Source organism: Amphiura filiformis, chromosome 3 (assembly GCF_039555335.1).
Source record: "Amphiura filiformis chromosome 3, Afil_fr2py, whole genome shotgun sequence".
Taxonomy (NCBI): domain Eukaryota; kingdom Metazoa; phylum Echinodermata; class Ophiuroidea; order Amphilepidida; family Amphiuridae; genus Amphiura; species Amphiura filiformis.
In genome coordinates, this window is record NC_092630.1 from 35,247,273 (window position 1) to 35,264,488 (window position 17,216).

Consider the following 17,216-nt stretch of genomic DNA (forward strand, 5'->3'; position numbering starts at 1 on the left):
TGGCATCCGAAAATGATTTGTTCAAGGGAATTGTTACTATCCGTTCAACCGAAGCGTATATCGAAGCACCAGGAATATTTTGCATTTAGTTGCATACCGTATCTATCCAGGCCCACTTGCATTATTGGCATTCGTCATGTACCTCCCTGAATGCGACAGATAGAATAAACAGCGGTCAAAACAGTGTCCAATTGGCCAAAATATTGTTTAAACGGATCAATAGAAAACTATATACCAAATTGCAATACAAGCTACATGTAGTGCACTGACGGTCTGTGAAGTTACCTGTGAATAATGTGTTTTTCATAGCGGAATACTCAGATCCATTATTCTGAGTAAATATTAAGTGACCTCCAGTTGCGCTAGTCGTTCGCCATTTTTCAGGGTTATTTTGAATTGTTCACTCTACTCAGCAACAACTGCAGCTGGATACCTGTTTTGAAATGGATACACTTATACGAGTCGAACTTGATCACCTTTCTCGGTCTTGTGTCTTAAAACACGATGACGGGAATCTTATTGGAACATATCCTTTCGTGTGGTTGCGAGATAACTGTCGATGTGACAAATGTTTTTATCCTTCTTCACGTGGTCGTCTTGTTCTCATGGTCAACTTGGACCCCGATATCATTCCAGATGTAGCAGAGGTAGATGACAAAACGTTAACCATCAGATGGCCTGATAACCACCGCAGTCAGTTTCCTGTCTCATGGCTTAAAGAAATGCAATTTTCCAATATGAGTGAGGATCCCGTGAGTACACCAGTTCGTCAGTTCTGGGGCAACGAGATGCAACATAATATACCCAAGTTCTCATTTGCAGATATCCTTCACAATGACAAGAGCCTTCATGATTGGATAGAAGCATTGCAGGTTCATGGGTTGGCACTCATCAAAGATGCGCCACACAAAGAAGGAGCAATTCATGAAATAGGAAATAGGATTTCAATCTTGAAGACAACAAATCATGGGTGAGTACTTTGTTATTTTTACTCGTGAGTAGCATAGCATAACACAAGATAACATGACTTTTTTTTCTGGAGGCTAACAAATCTGAAGATTTTCTGTATACATAAACATTTTTAGACGGCTGATTTTACATGATTTGGCAACGTGCAAGCATAAAGATGCAATAAAACTTTTTTAAGCTTTGGATTTTGTTATCATCAAATTTTTATCATTTGGTTGAACGTAAGGACAATAAATATTATAGCGTTTATTTTTCTATTTTTTATTATATAAAAATAATAATAATAAAGTAGTACGATATTTTTATGTTTTTATCATATTATTTTATTGTCTTCTAGTATTTTAATGGGTACAAATGGAAACAATTTCGGATTTCTTATTGATTATTGCGTTGAAAAGAAATTTGATTTTTTTTTAATCTGCACCCTTATATCCCCCTCAAACACACACACACACACACTTTTAAGATGCTTGAACGCTCTGGGTAAAACAAATTGGACCTGTACCAGAACTCATTTATTTATTTTGATTTGGTTTGTTTTACTCTTTTTCAGGGATACATTTCAAGTGTACAGCAAACCCAAAGCAAGTAACCTCGCTTACACCAACGTAGAGTTAGGACTCCACACTGATCTGACATATTACGCTTATCCACCAAATGTAAGAAGACCCAGTGATGTCTGTACTTACGTATGCATTAAAGCCATATTGTAACATTTTCAAACAAAATAGATTAGCATTTCTTTACCATAAAATGTTAGCTTTTACTGTCAGATATATCCCCTTTTATTTTTGAGCTAAACAACTACGGCAAAGCAAAGCAAATTGGAATTTACTACCAGCGCACATGTCGCCAATACGTACCACTCCTTCGGTCATGTTATGGTACGACCCTTTGTTGTGTATATCACCGTCCCGCAAGCCGTGTACGTACTGTGTGTTATGAACATCGTGTATGCGTTCGACTAATAATTCCATCGTAATAATAAAGCGCCGGTTCCGGCGTTTTATTCAAAATCTCGGATTTTGACAAAACTACAGCACCTAGAGTCTTGATTTTTGCAGGGTATATTGGTAGAATAAAGTACAATTTAATCGTATAAAAATAGGAATTTTAAAAATTTAGTGAGGCCGTCTTCCTCAGCAAATGTTATAATATGGCTTTAAATGTTGCTAGAATATAAATAGTGAATTTTTGTGAGTAGCCTACAATCAGGCTAGCGGCACTGTGTACAAATTGCCTATACCGATTCCGAAGACAAGACCTGTGGCACAGTCGCATCCCCTGCTTTGTACGTGTTTACCCAGGTCACGGTCTAGCTGTCTACGTGACAAGCAGTCAGGGTCAGAGGACAGCGCAATCTGTCTGCTGCCAATCCGTAATAGATCTATCAGTCACCTTTTTGTTCCGTTGGCAGAGCGTGACGTCTGCACAACAATAGCCTAATATGGGCATAATGGCTCTCCCCAATGAACCATATACGGCGCTGTCAATCATCCTTTTCGTAGCTACGTCACATTATAGCCCATTCATATCATTACATATTCACAATCACCTTTGTCGAACAGACTCTTACGCAGGTACCGAGCTCACGCTGTCCTCATTTTAGCGATCGAAGTAGCGCCTCTCTTAATTTAGTACTCTCAGCTACAATGGCAAAAATATTTTCATGAGGTGAAGTAGGTACTGATTCGTTCAACGAGACAGACGAGGATAGCGTCCATATTTCAAATCATGAAAATATTCATAAATCATTAACTCTAACCCTTTGGATCTTATTCTTAAGGTATGGAAATCTCATGATTTTATCACTAAGTGGAAAACCACTGTGCAACAAAGGGGTTTTAGATATCGGAAAGGGAAGAAGGAACGAAAACAGTTCATGAATCTTTGTATGAGTTATATAAACACAATTAATGCATGGTTCGCATATTTCTAACGTTTGCTTTGATTGGTTCTCGCTATCTAAATGTATGAACGTGAAGTAATAGGCTATTTTTACAATATTGCATGTTCATTAACAGATTCAGCTTTTGCATTGTATTAAACAAGTACAATCAAAGGGAGGGGAGAATCAGTTCTGTGACGGATACAAAGTAACTGAAGACTTAAGACACATCGACCCGGAAGTGTTTCGTATTCTCACTACCATGCCTATAGATTTCAGAAACGCTCGGACTGACTCTGGTAAGGTGTACCACATGAAGCACAGATCACCAACAATACAGTAAGTACAAGATACATATTTGGTGCATCCACTTCGCCCTTTAAAAATTTAACTTCAACGTACGAAGCACATAACAAGAGTAAACAGTTCAGCAGGCAAGTTCTATACCAGACGAGCAATTTGACACTATATTTGCTAGAATCGGAGTAAGTTTAAATTTGTACCCCTGTACAACAACCAAAAATATGAAATTTTACCTAAAAATTAGGTTTTTGTAGGATAACTCCATAACGATAGGTCGTAGATAGCACAAACTATACATTAGTATATAGCACAAACTATACATTTGTTAATCCTTGTGATCCACAGAATTAGATTTAATTCTGTGTTGTGATCAGACGAGTAATTTGGTATATCTGTCAACAAGATCGGAGCATTTTCAATTTCTACCCCTGTGTGACCTGCCGTTACCTCTAGCGGTCACAAGGGGTCAAATCCAAAATGGCTCCACGTCTTAAAATCAACATTTCTCAAGCTTTTACTAAAAAGTGCGCAATGCTTCAGCTTAGCAGCTGTACTCTTATTATTATCAAACCAATCACAATCAAGAATACAAGTGGTAACCTCCTAACTCAGAGGACCACAAGTTACCTGACTGAGTTTGAAAATATTGACAAATCCATCCAGAAAGGGTTCATGAAGAAAATATCAGGATGTGTAGAACATACTGAGGCACTTTCCGAGATACTCCAAGATGCCAAAAAGAATGGAAACCCGATTGTGACAACGTGGCTTGACCTACAACATGCATATGTTACCGTGCCACACAACCGCATCCAGTGTGCATTAGAATGGTACCATGTTCCCGACCACGTCAGGAAGATGATCTTTAACTACTATGATGAAAGCTACATTTATGTAAATACTAAGGATTGGATACACTACAGCATATGAGTATTCCAGGGATGCCCACTATGCATCCTATTCTTGGCAGTATTCAATCTTTGCCTTGATCTTCTTGACCAACGCAGCCATCTGGAGTACTGCATGAAGGATTCATCCATCAAATCTTCAGTCAAAGCTTATGCTGATGACCTTACTATAACTGCAAGAAACCCAGAAGACTGTCGGAAACTGGTCAATGTCGTTAATGACTCCCTGGGGTGGACTCGATCAATGAAGGCAAAGCCAAGAAAATGTTGATCCCATGCCATGAAGAAATTTGTCCCAAATAAGAAACAAAAGCAAGAGGGACATAAACCCCAATATGTGGCATACGATCCAAAGTTAACAATAGATGGAGAAGAGATTGTGTATATCCACGACCAGCCCATGCGATTCCTCGGCAAGCTTATCTTCAAAGATCTGAAAGATAAGGAAATCAGAGAGTTTATAAAACAGAAACTAACAGACATGATGAAAAAGACAGACAAAAGCCTACTCAATAGAATCATGAAGATGGGGATATAATTATAATAATGCAATCCTACCCAACATGACATGGGAGTTTACCATCTACAACTTCCCAATTATATACGTACATCGATGGTTGGGAAGCAACCTGCACCAAATACTTGAAAAGATTGGCAGGAATAAGCAGATGTACCACCAACAGTGGTCTATACAAATTAAGCAGGACGAAGGACGGGCTTCACCTTAAAAGACTCACCACTTCTGTAAAATGCATGCAAGTCACCACGCACCATCTTAACAAGTATTCTATAGATGGAAAAACACAGACTCTCTACAAAGACTGCCTCCAAAGAAAAGTAAAGCAATCAAGGTGGAATGGAGTCAGAGAACTTGAAAAAAAGAGAGCGACATCTGATTCTGAATGAGTTGTGAAGAGGTCATACAGACAGAGCAGGCCTTGGTTTCAAAAAGAACCAGAAACTGTTAAGAGACATGAAAGCCCAAGAACACAGGAAATGCCTCACTAGTCTGGTAAAAGACGTAGATGAAGATGACATATTTGTGTACCTCTATGGCTGCGCCAAACAAGGACAATTGCTCAGATGGGACTCTGCCATGCAAGTAGATACATCTTGGAAGAATATAATATTTTAAACTACAATCTAGGCAACTGGACTTACGTTTTTGAGTGGGCAATTTTCACGTTCTATCCTGAACGCATCATCAGCCCGACTGATCTTCTGGCGGTAAAAGTTCATTGACCTGTGAAGCAGATGTTGTTGTATCACAGGTCACCTTCGAGTTCAACCTGAGAGGTATCTTCCTGGTCGCTGAACTGTAGGCCCCGGCCAAGTTGTGACGTAGGCTGCCTCCCCTATTCAGTGAAGGTTCGTCCCGTTTCACGTAAATTGCTTCTTTGACTCCTCTCTCATATCATCTGCTTTCTCTGTCCATGATTTTAACATCCTTGTTGTCAAAGGAATGTTTAGAACTGTCCAAGTGTGTATAGACGGCCGAGTCTCCACAACTAGTGCTGGCTCGTCTATGTTGATACGTGCGTTTCGCAAGCGTTTGTTTTGTCTCACCAATATACAGTTCTTCACAACCGTTGTCTTGACACTGGATCGCGTAAACGATGTTACTTTGCTTATCCCTGGGATGTTTGTCTTTGGGGTGGACTAGCGCTTGACGTAGCGTGTTCTTGGGCTTGAAAGACACCGGTACCCCTTTGTCTCGAAAAATCCGACGGAGTTTTTCTGACAGTCCAGAGACGTAGGAGATGGTGATGTTATTACCACGTTTTACTTCTCCGTCACCTTGGGTCTTACGGCGGAGTCTTTGTCGGTGGATTTGGTCTGAGAGAGAGCCTTTTGAAAGGTTCAGTGCTTTATGTAGGTGTTCGCGTTCCTGTTCCTTTGCGTTCTCGCTAGAGGGAATAGTGTTCGCTCTGTGAAATAAAGTCCGCATTACACCCAGTTTATGGATCAATGGGTGGTGCGAGTCGAACAACAGATACTGATCTGTGTGAATGTCCTTGCGATATACCGATGTTTCTAGAAAGCAAGTTTGTAATCTTTCAGTTCTTCCTGGGTGAACTTAATATGTTCGTTGACACTGTTGATATGGTCGAAGAACGGAGCTAGTTGATCTTTGCGTAGCTTCACCCACGTGTCATCAACATAACGAAAGCAGTGGGTAGGGGGTACCAGTATACGATGTAAGGGCCAACTGTTCAAACTAACAAAATGTATCGCTGCTCTTGGAGTACCAAGTGGAAAGATACGTAAAATCCTGGATGTGGCTTCTAAAACTGCACTCAGAACCAGCTATGTGATATGTTATGCCGTTAAAGCATTCCGACAGAAAGACCTGATTCAAAGCTGGAAATCGTCTCCAAGTGAAGATAAAGTGAGACGTACCAGCACAAGACACTCCAACCTAAATATGCCAAGTGACACTCCAACTGATAGTAAGACTAGGTTCCTGTGACCAATCATTGTCCTTAATGACATGTCACATCCCAATTCCAGCAGTGCAAGCTCTGATCAGCTGACTCTAGCTCAGGGGTCAGTGCTGGGTAATAATAGAGAGGCATTGGCACGCTGGTTTACGCCACTCATACCAGCTGTTCCTAGCCTGAAAGTAGGATGAAGTGCCCAATCTCTGATGATGGTTTAATTATATCTACCTCTGAGGGAAGCGGGACGGTTGGGATCACTTGAAACCGGTTTAACCCACCAGAGTCTGGTCCTAAGTCCAGAGACCTCAGAAAATTGTTTGATGCCTACCCAAGACAAGGATATATGTAGCTCAAGAAATACTTCCCAAGACACCTTCAAAGAGGCATTATAATGGAGTGCTTATCTGAATAAGGGTGAAATAAGGCTCCGAAGGTGACTGCGCTGGTGCTGTACCAATGAATTACTTCTCTTGTTCTTGTTGTCGTTGCTGTCGTAATTTTTTTCATTATTATTTATTCATATTCCAGACTCTTTCCAGATGGACGCTTCAAAGCCATCAGTTACAGTGACTCAAATAGAGCACCTTATGTCCAAATACCAGTGAAAGATGTACACACAATTTACCGAGCCATGAAAATGTTCAACACGGAGTTATACAAGGAAGAAAATAAGATTGAAATCAAATTGGTTGAAGGTATGAATTTCTGAGTATCAAAATTCAAAACTACATAACTGTACACGAATAACGAAACACTCCACATTTTTCGATTCAATAAAAAGTTACACCTTTGTGATTATCAGTATAATGAATCAATTTTTTTTAATCTTAAAGGGGTCCCTGGGCCAGGCCATTTCTGACCATGCATGTGGAGTATAATATTCCCGCCTAATAAAAAGCTATCTGAATATATTTTGTTGTCCATTGTTTGTATATACAGGCGAAATCGCGAGTTTTGACAACCAGAGAGTTCTTCATGGTCGTAGCAGTTTTACCGTTACGGAAACCAGTACAAGACATATCGAAGGAGGGTATATCGATTGGGATGAAGCCTGTTCTCGGATGAGAGTCATTCGTGAAAAGATGCGCAATCAGAAACCACTGTAGTAATGATGGTCGGTATGAATCCCCATCGTTAATCAATCCCCTTCAGCTAGTAGCCTAGGGAAACGGACCGAACATGAGAATAATAAACTCATGTGCCTGCTCTGAAATACAACGACAAAATTAATGGACACAACTGATATTTATGGGGGAAATTTCACGTTAAGGTCCGTTCATACTACGCCGCAATTGCTTTGCGATGCGGAGCGTTGCCGCACTGCTTCGTACTGCAAACTACTTCATTGCGATATCGCAATAAAGTTAAATACGGCATAAAGTAATCAATATATCGGCAACGCACCGCACAGCAATTGCGGCGTAGTATGAACGGAAGGGCCGTTCATACTACGCCGCAGTTGCGGTGCGGTGCGGTGCGTTGCTGATATATCGATAATTACTTTCTAAAGGTCTGTTCATACTACGCAGCAACTGCTATGCGTCGTACTGCAAACTACTGCATTGCGATATCGCAATAAAGTTAAATACATTTTAACTTGGAAATGCGACGAGTTGCGTTGAGTTGCAGCAAAAAGTATATATCGGCATCGCAAAGCAACGCATCGCAAATGCGGTGGTAGTATGAACGGACCTTAACTTGGAAATGCGATGAGTTGCGGTGAGCTGCGGCAAAAATTATATATCGGCAACGCATCGCATCGCACAACAATTGCGGCGATGAACGGACCTTTAGACGTTTTAATAACTATATTATAAATAAACATAACCAACCCGATGCCAAGTACAGATATCATATTTCATTATTTCTCACATCCTTTCTGCATAGATTTGTGTTCTTGATTAAAACACATAATTTTACTTCTTCTTTATTCATTGGTAAACCAGAGTAAGAAAGGACTGATTACCTTGCTATGATTATGATACTGTTTAAAATGCAAGGTTTTTATTTTTAGGTGAAATTTATTAGCAAACCAGAGCAAGGAAAGTTCATCTTGCTATGAGGTTTGTTAATGGGTATAGTTATTGGTATAAAATATTCCTTTTTTTATTGTATTATGAGGGAAATTATGGTGCATTGAAATAAACATCTCAAAAAATCTTATCCTTTTGTTTGACTTTGTTTTATGAGGGTTTCTTTTCTTTGTATTGTATTATGAGTGACATTATGAGTATTTAAATAATATTTTTCTTGTGTGTGACTTTGTTGAGGGTTTAAAAATTTATTTATTCTATAGACGGACGAATTTGTAACTTTTACAAAAATACTTCTTGTGAAGTCTGTACAAAACTAATCGTTTTTATATGCCTTCTAACTAGACTTGTTAGTTACAAAACGGTTTTGTTTTGTTTTGTTTTGTTTATTTTATTTTATTTTCTTGTGACATTCTTCTTCAGATGCTACTACTCACTGAATTATGTCTATTATTTTTTTCAAAAGTTTGACCTACGTTCTTCAATCAGGTCGGGTCGACATCCTGTATAACAAACAATTTCGATCACTTTTGTCGTATAATCAAATGACGGTTTTTTAACGTTGAATTTTGGTTACAATTTTAGTTCAAAATACCCTCGCCCCTTACGCATACTTTTCAGTTAACATTATACTAATGATGATTATTATATTTACATTGCGTTGCAAAATTGTTATATTCAAAAGAAAATTAAATATTATAGGACCTGTTTCTTGTTATTAGCTATTTCATTGGAAAGTATAATTATATTTTACAACACAACTATATTTACGCAATCTCGTTTGATCACATACAGCCATAGATACTGCCATATTAATTAATAGAGCTAGCTAGATATGATGTATGATTTTGATTTAAAGGCATTTTGTTATTAAAGGTCTAGCCGTTAGAATGGTTTTTGTTTTATTCCAGAACAAAATAAATTGTTTGCAATTCAACCAATTATTGACTGTATTAATAACTTACTATTATTATGTTGATTAAAATGGCTAAACTTATGCTTCAATCACGTCCATCTTATTTTGGCTGTGACTAATAGTTTAATTACAATAATACCATTTCACTTTTCATACAAAGAAAGCAGACCATGTTTTTGTGACACAAGCTACAAGTACAATAATACAATCTTGTTGAAAACTGCTCAACTGCCAGTGGCGTTACGGGCCAGGGGGCAATGTGAACGCAGGACCCCTTTGATCAGTGATAACCGTTACGAGGAACCCATACCGTACAGTGACATAAATTTCTTTGTAACATGGGGGAGGAAGGTTGATGTAAAATCCTTGAACATTATGTCATGATGCAGTCATGTCTACAGTAGAATTCATCTCGACCTTTGCAGGACTTAAACCCCATTAAAAGCTATTAAACCAAGATAACACTCATTGAAACAGCTCAACTGATTAAATCGGATCTTCTCTGGTTGTGCAAAAGTGTCTGTTTTACATGTGCGATATCGCAATAAAGATGGTATTATAGCTTCAGTTGGGTAACCGATTATAAAAGAAACGAAAGGAAACAATGGTATGTGTACCTTTGTTCACGAAATGAGACAATGGCCTGCTTTTTGTAAACCAGCATTCTTAAAAATGAGCAACATAATGATTGTTGACTTAAAGCAATATTATAACATTTTCAAACAAAATAGATTAGCATTTCTTTGCCATAAAATGTTAGCTTTTACTGTCAGATATATCCCCTTTTATTTTTGAGCCGAACAACTACGGCAAAGCAAAGAAAATTGGAATTTACTACCAGCGCACATGTCGCCAATACGTACCACTCCTTCGGTCATGTTGTGGTACGACCCTTTGTTGTGTATATCACCGTCCCGCACGCCGTGACGTACTCTGTGTTATGAACATCGTGTATGCGTTCGACTAATAATTCCATCGTAATAATAAAGGGCTGAATCAGCCTTTAATTCAAAATCACGGATTTTGACAAAACTACAGCACTTAGAGTCTTGATTTTTGCAGGGTATATTGGTTTAATAAAGTACAATTTAATCGTGTAAAAAAGGAATTTTAAAAATTCAGTGAGGGCGTCTTCCTCAGCAAATGTTATAATATGGCTTTAACACGGTTTGGAAATAATTTCTTCATATTTTTGGTGTTATCTGTCGTTTACATATCCTTCCTAAAACACAAAAGTGCGACCCTCTCCAAACACCTAAATTAGCTAAAAATTTAGGACATGTTACAAAACTATATTTTGTAGAATTTCATAGAATAGTTTAAATGTAGCTTGTACCGTTTTTTTGTGGCATCCTTCAGAACGGAGCGGTCCGTTACCAATATAGCTCAATATTTTCGGTCAAATCTCCATTCAATTAACACGGGGAGTTGGCTAGCTATGAGCTAGCTATGCTTTGCCCTCACTCATATTCTACGAAAGTGCGACCCCTTCTGAACATCTAACCTAGCTGTAATTTTAGGTCATGTTAGAGAAATATATTTGCTAGAAGTTTGGAGAATAGTTTAAATATTGGCTGGTTATTTTTCACACAGTGATGTTAACTAGGCAATGCCCATATACCTATAACATACACTGTTTGTAGAGGTCACGCGTCAATGGTGAGAGCACTGTGTATTGTGTATAGGAAAACGGACAGTAACTGCAGTATGTTGCAGCGGAGCGAAAGTAGCATGTTTAGCTGCCAATAATCAAATATGAACATTGAAGGAGACAAATGCGAGGCGAAGCGCGCTCAAATTCGCAATTTGAACGGCATTTTGCTCCCAGATTAAGTTTCTCTGAACAACTTCCACGCAAAGTGCAAAAAAGTTGCCAATTTAAAGCCAATTTGAAGCTAAAATGATCCAAGTATGAACCGGTGAATTGGACAGATGCGAGCGAAGCGCGCGAAAATTTGTAATTCGAATTAGCGACTTTTGCTCCCAGATTTGACGTAGGCCTATTGAAACAAACTCCATGCGAAGCGCGGAAAAATTGCAATGTGTGTTCCCACGATTAAGCTGCACTCCCCTGATTTCTCGAAGATTTCATTATATCGAGGATGATCATTTTGGCAAAAGCAAACAGTAAATCATTCAAGTGAAATATTTATTAGAGTGTGTGCTTCAAAGGTTATCTTGTATTTTTTTTTATAAAATGCACGTCTCTTTTCTTTGTTATTTACGGGCCCATTACTTAGCTTTACTTTCGTTTGGTTTTTATGGGCTGTAAAAGAGCAAAGAAAACAGACCTCATAATGGACCCGTAAAGGCAAAGAAAAGAGACCGCGTAGTGGGCCCGTAAAAAGCAAAGAAAAGATACCATAGGCCCGTAAAGGAAAAGAGACCTTAGTGAGTATGTAAGCAAAACCAAAAAAGAAGACATACCTTAATGGACCCATAAAAAGGAAAAAAGAGACCTCGGAGGGCCCGTGAAAAGCAATGAAGAGATACCTTAGGCCTAAGAAAATAGACATTTGTCGGCGCGGCCCGTATAGTAAAGCAAAGAAAATATGCCTAAATTGTAAGGTATCTATTCTGAACCTTTTACGGGCCCTTGAGGTCCGTTTTCGTTGCTTTTACTGCCCTATCTTTTCTTCACTTTAGTACGGGCCCCCTAGGACCCCGGGCCCCGGGGTAACGCCCCGGTTACCCCCCCCCCCCCTTATCGGCGGCACTGGGTATAATTCCTCAAGGTTGGCCGCCACATCAAGGTGGTGTTGACCTCTGAGACTAGGTATACTAGTCTCAGGTTGACCTCAAGCATCTCCCGCAGCTCAATACCAAATGAACTCCAATATTGAGCAGTGAAATTATAACAAACATATTAGCAATGGGGTAATTCGGTATTGGTGGATTTAGTCCGGGGATTTAGTACTGCAATGAAGATCTAGTATAGTAAGTGTCCCACTTACCCCACTGTCCCACTTACCCCATCTTACCCTAAAAATATCAGATTTGGGAAGAAGTTTGCCAGGGTGCTTGATGGGGGCAAAGGAGCAATGGCCTGCATGGGGGCAGAATGCCCCCTAACAAAAAAAAAAAAAAAAAAGAAAAAAAAAGAAAGAGACAAGTGCTCCTTCTGACAAAAATGAAAGAGAAAATTGGGGGGTGGGGGGCAAGGAAAGATAAGGGAAAAGGAAGGAGCCTGTGTGCCAAATAGTTTAAAATACCAATTTTTTTCATGCTATAGGCCCTTTTCATGATAAAGCCCTTTTTCGACTCTCTCTAAAATACATGCTCTGTTACCATCTTTTGAAGTGCAGATTAAAGCTATTTTATGGCTAATATGAATGATTGAGGAAATCTTGAGCCTATGAACCTTGCTCCTGAGGAAGAAATCACAATTTGCACCCCTGCATGTAATAGTGGTGTGCGCCCGTAACTGCAAGTCTGCAACACGAGCTGTCGATAGCCCCATGGAATAAGTATATAGAGCACGTAGTGCGATGGAATTGAAACTCCGTTCGTCGACGTGAGGCCAGGCGATCGTCACGCTTGCAACATGTGGCCGTAGATGGCAGCAGCATTTTTCTTTAATTAGCATATTCGTGACGTCATGTAAAACTAAGTCTCCACAGCACTACGCATATTTTTTTACGTAGATTTTAGTATTTATTTATTTATTTATTTATTTGAACATACACTTTCATAACAGTGGCACACGCCTACCCGGCGGTGCGTTCAATACAAACAAAAGGGAATACATATATAAATATTTACAGCGATAGAAATAAAATACACAACATAACTAAAACTAATATTTAAAACACAGTAGTACGAGATAAATCAATAATACTATTACGTAAAAACCAAGCACGCTTCAGATAACTTTTACAAAAGGTGTCGAAAAAGGAACTGATGTTTTCTGTGTCCTGACGACATTCATATAAACTCGTATTACCTAGGGTTAACATCAGTTTCATTTTCAAGTCACCTGTAATAAACATAATCCATATATCATCTAATTTATTCATAATTAAACAGCTTTCCAGTTTTGAAAATTCATCAATTCGGATTGCATTAAGACATGTACATGTAAAAAGAAAGTGGTAAACATCTTCGATATCGTTTTTGCATAATGAACAGAGACCAGTGGCATCTAACTTCTTATCCCATTTACAATTTCGACTATTAAGTGAGAGTGTGTTGGATCTAATTTTAAATTTTAAATTGACACCGTAAAATCAACTAATATCTAGCAGGTATGATTCAATGTGATGGGATGATTTCAAAGTTACATAATGGCTTAAAGAGGACTTATAATTTGCTTGGTCCATTAATTTAATAAAATCAATATGTTTTATTCTTTCAGAACAAGTGTTCGCCCATTTTATATGAGTTGGTTCATTTATGTTTAAGACATGATTCATATTACATAAACTTAGAGTACTTTTGATATGGTCTAACCATTTCCATTTGACTTTATGAGTGTTGTTGGTAATAAACATGGTATTAAAAGCAAGTTTAACAAATCTACTGTTATCCAAAGTAAGTAATCGTTCCAAATATTTGATTCTGTGGCAATCTTGGATTGCGGCTATAGATTGCCACCCCAAGTCTCCATAAAGAGCTTCTTTACATGCCGTACGGGTTGCTTTCAAGATCGTTCTCGCCATGTGGATTTGAAGTTTTTCCAAACTTTGAATATCAGTATACCCCCCACATACCCAGGTGGCACAGGCATAATTAATCGAGGGGAGGGCCAGAGATTTCCATAATAGATCGCCATAATAAACCCTATTATAATCATCTTGACCATCGATTATTGATTTGATATATCCTATAAGTCGATATCCTTTTTTAACAACTTCTTGAACATGACAATGGTCAGATAGTGTTCTGTTAAAGATACACCCTAGATACTTGTAACTATTCACTTCTTTAATACAATCATTACCAAGTTGCCAAAGTTTTTGGTTGTTTATCTTCTTACCAACAATAAGAACATTCGATTTTTCATGATTGAATTTAAGTCTATACACTTCACTGAATTTGGCTGCTAAGTCCAGCATTCTTTGTAACTCAAAATCATCGTTAGCTAGTAGTACTACATCGTCGGCCCAAAAAAGACAGCCCATATTAACCTTGTTTACATTAACACCAATGTTGTTTTCTCTCAGTATGTTTGCAAATTCATTAATATAAATCGAAAAGAGGATTGGGGATAAAACACATCCTTGTTTAACTCCGTCAGATACATCAAAGAAGTCAGTTTCTATGTCTCCAAATTTAACTTTACTTTGAACATTATTATAAAGATTACTTAAAATTTTCCAAACACGACCTCTTATGCCAATATTCCAGGCTGTTAAAAGTAATTTATCACGCCAAACCGTGTCAAAGGCTTTACGGAAATCCAAGAAGGCCATATAGGTGTTTTTACCCTCAGCTAGTCGGGTAGCTGTAATAGATTTCACAGTTAAAATATGATCTTCACAACGATGGTCTTTCCTGAATCCTCCCTGGATTTCCGTAAGTATATCATTATCATCTAGAAAACTAGATATTACTTTAGAAATCAATCTGTTGAAAACTTTCGATACACATGAATTGAGCGTTATGCCACGGTAGTTGTTAAGGTCATTCTTGCTACCTTTCTTATAAATTGGAATAATAATACCTTTGTTCCATTCATCTGGAATTGATTCAAATATAAGAAGTTGATTAAACAATTTGAGAATTGAGTTACAAAGACTTTCACCACCATTTTTCAATAGCTCATTCGTAATAGTGTCAATGCCTGGAGATTTGTTATTTTTACATAAGTTAATTGCATCTATAATATCATCAATAGAAATATTGATGTCCAGTAAGTAATTGTCACCTGCCGTATAATTGCACTGGTCCTTATCATACATATTACTCAAGTTTTCAACACAATCTCTTGCTTGTTTTGATATAACTTCATCATTCATATTCAAATTCATTTGACCAAGAGTTTTCCAATAATGTAAAATTGTCTGGTTCATAGTAATCCTGTTAGTAGTGGTGGTGTTAGAGTTTGGTAGTTTAATTGATGTAATTGTATGCTGTTTATTGTTACACCCCTTCAGACTTTTCCAAAAGTCCTTATTACTTGGACCACCATTGTTAGCAATCTTAACGCTTCTATCAATACGCATTTGCATAATCTTTTTCTGAATAGCACTCTTGACCTGTTTCCTCTTATCTTGGTATTCATTCCATAACTCATCTTGACCTTCATTACCACCATTGTTATTTTTCATGTAGTTTCTATGAACTTTACTAGCTGCTCTTCTTTCCTTGATTAGCTTATCTATGTTTGAGTCCCACCATTGTTTGTTAGACCCTTTACATTCTCTAGTACCAATTGTTTGATTTGCTGCTAAAAGGATTTTTGTTTTCCATGAATTCCAAAGAGTATTGGGGTCCTCAAAAGAATTAGCATCCCAATCAATAAATTGGTTTTCAATTTCATTTTGATAATTTGTCCAGTCCTGATCTTTTGTTATATCCCAAACAGTAGGACCCCTGCTGCTTTTTTTGTTAGTTTTGCCAAAACTGGAGTTTAAGTTGAGTAACAAGACATTATGGTCACTTCCAAGGTGAAATTCGCGATCTTCATCAACAATCATTTCATGAATAGAATTTACAAGGTTGTTAGAGCCAAGAAAATAATCAATTGTTGAAAATAAATTATTTCGCATCCAAGTTATTTTCCCTTTACATAAACGTGTGCAATTAATAATAACTAAATCCGAGGCATCTCTAAAGTCGAGCAAACGTTCACCATTAGAATTACGTACTGGGTCACCAAATGGAATGATGTCACCTATTCTGGCATTAAAATCTCCTAAAACAAGAATATGTGGATCATCATGATCATCCCTCTCAATTTTCAAGATTTCAGAAAGTAATTGAGTATACATTTCCTCGGTAATACTAATATCAGTACCTTCGACAGGAAAATAAACCACCGCAATATAAAGTGGTTTATCACCAATACATACTTTTAACCATAATCTTTCACATGAATCAGATTTAGACTCAAACACATTATCATCTACTACCATCACATCATTAGAGACAAGGAAGCCTATTCCTCCTCCTCCCTTATTTACACGATTCTTACCTAACCATTTATAGCCTTGGATATTAACTGAATTATCATGCTGTAAGAATGTTTCAGCTATACCAAAAATTTGAATGTTCTCCTTCTGGAGCAGATTACTGATTTCGTATTCCTTCCCTTTAATTCTATTGACATTATTGAAGCCAATTTTGATATTTCGTTCACCTGTCCCTTTAACATTCTTTTTACCACGTCTATGACGTCGTTTGTTTACATATGTCTTTTTAGATTTACTTAAAACATTCCTATTATTCACGATTTGTTGATGGTTATTATTAACATCAGCCTTAACACAGGTTGAAACACTTATTTTATCACTGATACAATGAATAACATTATTATTTACATGCATGCTTAGTTCATCTATTAAAACAGAGAACCTGTTTTTTAATGTCAAGTTCGTACTACCGGCCGGCGAGTACAAATTCGCGGTTCCGGCACGCTCATCATGGCCAATTTCTCAGTTGCGACGTGATGTACAAGAGTTACTTTTATGTCCTGGCGTATTGCATGTAAAACATATGATGGGTTGACCGTACCTACAGTTTTGTCTAACGTGGTTACCTTCCCCACAGAAATGACATCCCGAGAAGTCGCGTGCGCTTGTATATCTTTGTTGTTGA

General features: G+C 37.9%; 2 protein-coding genes across 2 annotated transcripts; one reads left to right on the forward strand and one right to left on the reverse strand.

Moving 5' to 3' along the window:
* Window positions 1–573: 573 nt before the first annotated feature.
* On the forward strand, window positions 574–7,866 carry LOC140147222 (gamma-butyrobetaine dioxygenase-like). Its single transcript, XM_072169002.1, has 5 exons — window positions 574–970; window positions 1,523–1,628; window positions 2,994–3,196; window positions 7,038–7,204; window positions 7,449–7,866. Exons 1-5 carry the CDS (start codon window positions 606–608, stop codon window positions 7,613–7,615), a joined length of 1,008 nt encoding a protein of 335 aa, XP_072025103.1. The 5' UTR covers window positions 574–605; the 3' UTR covers window positions 7,616–7,866.
* On the reverse strand, window positions 7,670–16,945 carry LOC140147223 (uncharacterized). The gene is made up of 2 exons (XM_072169003.1): window positions 14,434–16,945; window positions 7,670–7,716 (listed from the first exon to the last, which is right to left on the reverse strand). The coding sequence occupies exons 1-2, from the start codon at window positions 16,943–16,945 to the stop codon at window positions 7,670–7,672; spliced, it is 2,559 nt and encodes an 852-aa protein (XP_072025104.1).
* Between the last annotated feature and the right edge of the window lie 271 nt (window positions 16,946–17,216).

Bases quoted from the DNA above. Each gene is read 5' to 3' on its own strand.
- LOC140147222 (XM_072169002.1), top strand. From the start codon at position 606: ATGGTCAACTTGGACCCCGATATCATTCCAGATGTAGCAGAGGTAGAT. The intron at 1,629-2,993 runs GTAAGAAGACCC...GTTCATTAACAG, and splicing joins ATTACGCTTATCCACCAAAT to ATTCAGCTTTTGCATTGTAT. The intron at 3,197-7,037 runs GTAAGTACAAGA...TTCATATTCCAG, and splicing joins CACAGATCACCAACAATACA to ACTCTTTCCAGATGGACGCT.
- LOC140147223 (XM_072169003.1), bottom strand. From the start codon at position 16,945: ATGCATGTAAATAATAATGTTATTCATTGTATCAGTGATAAAATAAGT. The intron at 7,717-14,433 runs GTAAGAAGATAA...GTTGTATTTCAG, and splicing joins ATCGAATGTTCTTATTGTTG to AGCAGGCACATGAGTTTATT.